The sequence below is a fragment of the Phascolarctos cinereus genome, unplaced genomic scaffold, assembly GCF_003287225.1.
Source record: "Phascolarctos cinereus isolate Bilbo 61053 unplaced genomic scaffold, phaCin_HiC Scaffold_7;HRSCAF=346, whole genome shotgun sequence".
Lineage (NCBI taxonomy): Eukaryota > Metazoa > Chordata > Mammalia > Diprotodontia > Phascolarctidae > Phascolarctos > Phascolarctos cinereus.
Window position 1 is genome coordinate 53,564,020 of NW_027556180.1, and position 6,000 is coordinate 53,570,019.

The following is a 6,000-nucleotide window of genomic DNA, read 5'->3' on the forward strand; positions in this document are numbered from 1 at the left end:
AAAAGCATTAAGTGATTATTACGTATCAAACACTTCTTACATGTACTACTGAATTTATATTAAATGCTAAACTAAACTCAGACTGAAGCCTGACAACGTATGAAGAACCTGCTCTTCAAGGGTTTTTCTGTTGCTCTAGTTTTGAAAAAGGAACATTATGCGTTATTTGTCGCCTTTGTGAACTTCGTAAATCCGCAATTGCAAAACATACAAAGTATCTTGTGGCTAAAGTGGGTCCTTGTTTTCAAAATACAGGAAATAAACTATTTCCATCAATCTTTAAAAAGTGAGTATCAGTAGTTCCATAGGAGCCTCCAGTATCTTTTGTTCCTTCCCCTCCAACTTTTAGTGAGGATACGAAAAGAGCAATCAGCTTCAAAGACCCCAATGAAGCATTCTCAGTCCACTCAACATATAAACACTTCAATCAAAGCAAGGGCCAACATGAACAAAAACTAATACACATTTTTCACCTTGCTTAAGCAGAATAAGGAACCAAAGAGCTACTCACCATGTTTCAACGATCACTAAGCTGTTGCATTTTGCAAATTCAATTCTGAAGAAGACAGTAATACTCTAAATATTTACAACTTTCTAAACATCCAAACCCACTACCATCGATCGATAAGCAGTGCAAGGGCAGGAGATAAAATACAAAATAGCCCTCAAAAGACTTTACATTCTATAAACTGTGCATGTATGCTCGCATGTGTGCATGTGTCTGAGAATAAAAGAGGTTCCATGAACAAGGTAGCATTAAACTAAGTTTTGAAGGAAACTAGAAATTCTAAGAGGTGGTGGTGAGGTAGAAGTATACCCCAGGGAAAGGGGACAGCCTACTGCAAAATAATGGAGGCAGGAGATGGAGTGTCCTTTGTAAAGAAAAGCAACGACTACACAGAGAGCATAAAAGGGAGTAATATATAAAAGTTAGAAAGGCAGATAGGGAGAGGTTTGTGAATGGCTTTAAATGCCACAGAAGAGAATCTCTGGAGCCACTTTACTGAGTAGAGGAACGACATGGTCAGGAATATCACTCTGGTAGCGGTATGGAGAGGGGAGACCTCATGTAGGGACAGCAATTAGGAGTCTACAACAATTCAGGAAAGAAGTGATGAAAACCTTGGCTAAGGCAGTGATTATGTAAGTAGAAAAAAGGGGACAGACAGAGGAGGTGCTGTGGAGCCCGAAATGACATGATGAAGAGACTGACAGGGTATATGGTATGAGAGTGAGGAGCTAAGGATGACACCAAGGTTAAAGAGCCTGAGAGAACAGAAGAACAGTGTTAACCTTGACAGAAATATTTTTGTATAAATACTTTTGTATTTTTGTTCAGAAGGGAGGTAGGTGGATTTAGGTGAAAAATAATGGGCTTTGTTTTAAATGTGTTAAGTTCGAGATGTCCCCTTAGAAATGTCTAATAGGCATCAGATGACCTGGAAGAGCAGCTCTGGGAAGGCTAAATATGTAGATCTGGGCATCTTCTGGAAGGAGACAGCCCAAAGCTAAGACCTGCTGTCCTCTTCAGATTCTGCTAAAGGGTAAAGACAAGAAACAGCAAGCGCAAGTGTAGCCTGATGATACACAAAAGAAAAGATCAAAGGAGGACCTGATGGCTCATGCATATCACTATACAATTTTCAGGGTAAACCATGCTATATCAACATAAAATCAGAGAATATTAGAGATGGAAAGGACTTGGAGAACATCTGTTTTCACACATATAGAAACACATGTTAAGCAGTTACCCAAGGTGGCAGAGAAAATTATTTCAATTCATACTGTTCCTCCATTTTCTACAAATATGGGAAATGTAGCATCCCTAAATAATTTCCCCTTAATGTCAACATCACACACACAAAAGTAGAGTGAAAGACGTTTAGCACTGCTGAATGTTTTTAGAAATTACCACTTTCTACTGACATAGCAGGCAAAGTAAAGGTAGGAACCAGCCATGAAAATGGGCTACAAAAGGAAATCTTAAGCAGTCACTTATAATCTTCCTTTAGAGGAAGTAGATGAGCAGGTAAGAATACCAAACCCCGGGACTAGAAATTCTACATATTACAGCAAAAGGCAAAAAGGGTCAACCCCATCAGAGACTTCAATCCCCACCCTCATGTTAGAATACACTTTATTCAAGAGTAAAAAGCAAAGGTTAAGAGTATATTGTGATAATTGTTTATTTAGAATTAGGTTCCAGATCACATTTAGAAAAGTATGTCAGGTTTAAACTACATTAAAACTACTGGAATACTGTAAAGATGTAATCTGAATTACAGCAGGGATGTAAGGTAAGTGCCAGAGATAGTAAAACCAAAAACCAATGACACCATTTTTTCTTCCTTAGAAGCAAACGGGTGCTGAGATAATAATCAAGTAGAATACAGCTCCCTCTGAATCTGAAGTCTGGGACTGATTCCTGCCTCAGCCACTTACTTACTTGTGACCGAGGCAAGTTGATGAGTCTTTCTAGGCCTGTCTTGCTCATCTTCAAAAGAAGAGGCTGGACTAGAATGATACTCAAAGTCCCTTCCAACTCTTTCTTCATCCACGATCATTTGACTGAGGTTCTCTAAATGAAGGACCAGCATTCACAATCATATGCCATAGGGTCATTCACCAGACAGGGGATAAGATAGAGAATTTTGTAAATGGAAAACCATATCCATTTAATAAAGTAGACTTTACTTCACAAAATATGGAAAACCCACGAGACACCATTTCCATTATATGACTGTTTACACCTTAGTTAATTCTTTTGAGGGCTTAAGTATGTTTAGAATCCTTAAAAAAACATTTAAGGAGTTTCTTCTGAGGGCATCAAAATGCCTCACGGATACTTCATGGCAGCAAGTATCTAACCACCTTTTCAAGAAAACCAAACCATTGTGGGAACCGATCAAAGAGCCTGGCCCAAGATCAGGTCTTGGGCGCTAACCCAATGCTCTGAAACAACATTGTTCGTTATTTAAAAAGAGGCAATATTTGTAAAGAACTCAACACAGTGCAGAGCACGTAGTAGGCGTTTTTAAGAAGCATGTTTTCTTCCCCCTTCTCCTTAAGCATGCATTCGCTGCTCATAAAAAACCAAGTGTTTCCTGCATACCAGGGGAAAACGGAGAAGGGATCGGGCTCTGGGCAGGTCAGAGACCCAGGGAGGAAGAGGCTCTGCTCCTTTCTACCTGTGTGACCTTGGCCGCAACCCCCGGGCCTCGGCGGCCTCCCCTGAGCCGCCCGGGTCCCTCCACCCCGACCCTAGGGAGGGGGGCGCATAGAGCGCCCATGGGGGGGGCGCCGGAGGTCAGAGGGCAGCCTTCCCAAGCCAATCCTCCGCAAGGCACCCCGAGGAGGGTCTAACGGTCTCGCTAATTGGCCCACGTGCAAAACCAACTCCAGCGTGGCCGTGAAGGAGGAAGGGGGCATCCCAGGCCGGAGGCTCCCCGGCCCGCCTGGGGCTGAACCTCGGCTCCGCCGCTCGCAGGTCCTCTGAGGCTGCCCGCCAGGCTCCGCGCCCCAGGAAGGCCTGGGAAGAGAGATTCCCGCGTCCCCCGGACGCTGACCCCGCCGCTCTCGGAGCCCGGGCCTCTAGCCAAGGGGAGGCGGCGGCGGCGCTGAGGGCGGGCGGGCGCTTCACCCCCACCCCGGGCCCGGGCGCTACAGGCCGCACTCCCTCGCCCGGGCCCGCCAGCCCTCAGCGCGGCCGCCGCCCCCCTGCCAGGGCTCCGGGCCCGGTTGCTGAGAGAGCTCAGGCCTCACAGTCTGCGCACCACGACGCGGCAGCGCCCCGCCCCCCACCTGGCCCAGCCTACCCCGCCGGCCCGAACCCCGGCGGCGAGCGCCCACCGCCTTCGTCCTCTCCCGCTGCCCAGGGACACCCCGCCCGTCTTGGCACACGAAGCCCCCTCGGAAGTCACCTTTGAACTGGATTTCTGCGAGCCGCCTGGCGTTTTGTCCGCCATCTTGCGTCCTGCCCCTCCTCGGCGGCAGCAGCGGGAGCGAGTCGAGCGCCGACCTTGCGTGCGGATCGCCGTCAGGGGCCCGCCAGAGGCGTCTGCAGGGAGGAGAAGTCGATAGCCGAGGAAGCGAGCCAAGACGGCGAGCTGCGAAAGGTACCTCACTTCCCCCTCCCCCCCCCGCAGGCCGGGAAAGAGGAAGGCGCTCGGACGTCACGTGCCACCTGAGCCCGCCTTCCGGACGCCGATTGGCGCGCGTCTGGGACGGGATGAGGCGGGGCGAGGTGCGCGCGCTTCGGATGGACGCTGCGCAATGAGAGTGGGACACGTTCCCATCTTTCTGCGCCCTCCCGCGGCGATCCCGGAGTGTGGGCAGAGTTGGGGGCACGCGACCCCGAGCTCCGTCCTTCCACGGCGTTCTCTAGGCTTTGAAGTTAAAGGGAATTAAAGCGACGGCTGGTTTAGGAAAGGGCCAGAAGAAGACTAAGGGTCTATGACGTTACGAGCTCCCAAGAAGCAGTTTGGTCCCGTGGATAACAGGCCGAGAGGCTTCGGGAGGCCTGAGTTCAAATCCTAATCACTTAAAAACTGCTTGACTTCTCTGAGCCTCGGTTCCCCCATCTGCAAAGTGGGGACAGTCACATTCTTTGCAGCAATTTTTGTATCATAGACTCCTCTGGCAGCCTGGTGAAGCTACTCCCTTGTCAGAATAATATTTGGAAATGCATCAAATAAAATATGCAGGACTGCAAAGGAAGCCATTTATGTTGAAAGACATTTATCAGAATATTGAGAGGGAAAACACAAGTTCATGAATGCCAGGCCAAGAACCCTTGGGTGTCATCCTAAGCAGATGATAGGTGTGAAGGGCTTTGCACCCCCTGAAAGTGATGTTAAATGTCAGGGATTCTTTTTGCAAACCCCCCCCCCCCCCCCGCCCGCCAGCGTCGCACACGAAGGTGCTTAGCAAATGCTGTTCAGTTGAGACTCAGACCCCTTCTCCTCTCCCTCTGTACTCCACTCGGTCATCTCAGCACCCCGGAGGTTTAATTACCTCGGTGCTGACGATTTCTTAATCTACCTTTCCTCTCTTTCTCTCTGCTGACCTCCCATCTTACATCTCCAGCTGCTTTTCAGACATCTGGAACTGCAGGTCCAGTGGACACCTCCAAAATGGACCTTATCTTTCCCCCAAACCCTCCTCCCTCCTACTTTCCTAGTAACTTGTGACGGCCACAGCACCCTCCCAGGTCCTGAGGCTCACAACCTAGGAGTCATCCGGGACCCTTCTTTCTCACCTCACCCACGCCCACACGCATCATTAAGCTGTGGTCAAGTCCAGAGGATTTCACTTTTTCACCCGCTCTCCAGGATACTCCCACCATTTTAGTACAAGTCTTTATCACCTCAGACCTGGAATATTTGAATAGCCTGAGGGTGGATCTGCCTGCCCCAAATCTCTCCCTGTTCCAATCCAGCAGCCAGATTAGGCCGCCTATATCCAGAGCTCTGTGGTGGCTGCAATTCAATTGTGAGGGCAGTAAGGGACCAGTGAACAAGATAATCTGGAGGAAGGGAAAGGTACCAAAGGTATGGGGGGAAAAAAATCTTGGACTTTATCAATACCAAAAAAAGGGGGGGGTGGAGTTGGGGGAGGGGACTGAGAGTAATCAGTAACTACTGACCTATATAGGTCACAGTTTTATCATTTCCCAATTAACTGAGAGATGTAGAGAAATAAGATATCATGCTTATTGTTTGGTGATTACAAAATAGCATTTGACTTGGCAGAACACAGATTCTTTTACAAGAAGGAGGCTCCAGTCCATACTTCAAAATTGGTGGAGATTCCTTGTAAGTTTAACAACAGATGTTACCTTGTGAATGACCCTCTGGTGATGAGATCAGAGGAGACTTAAAACAAGGAGCTATCTGCTCATCAAAGGTATTCACCACTGGGATAGAGGAAATCCAGGTCAGAGTCCAGGTCAAAGAGTGATTCCCTATAGATGATGAAGTCTTCCAGAGCCTCCTCTTTAAA

General features: G+C 48.0%; 1 protein-coding gene across 4 annotated transcripts in view; it reads right to left on the minus strand.

The window, feature by feature from the left end:
• The window catches only part of U2SURP (U2 snRNP associated SURP domain containing), a 103,630-nt gene extending 99,473 nt beyond the window's left edge, over positions 1–4,157 (minus strand). The window contains exon 1 of one of the 4 annotated variants that reach the window (XM_020970904.2): positions 2,447–2,538. In XM_020970904.2, the coding sequence (XP_020826563.2) occupies positions 2,447–2,494 (48 nt within the window). In that variant the 5' untranslated portion in view covers positions 2,495–2,538. Of the gene's footprint in view, positions 1–2,446; positions 2,598–3,920 lie in introns of those variants that run through there. The other 3 variants (XM_020970905.2, XM_020970901.2, XM_020970902.2) reach the window with 3 other exon arrangements.
• Positions 4,158–6,000: the final 1,843 nt, after the last annotated feature.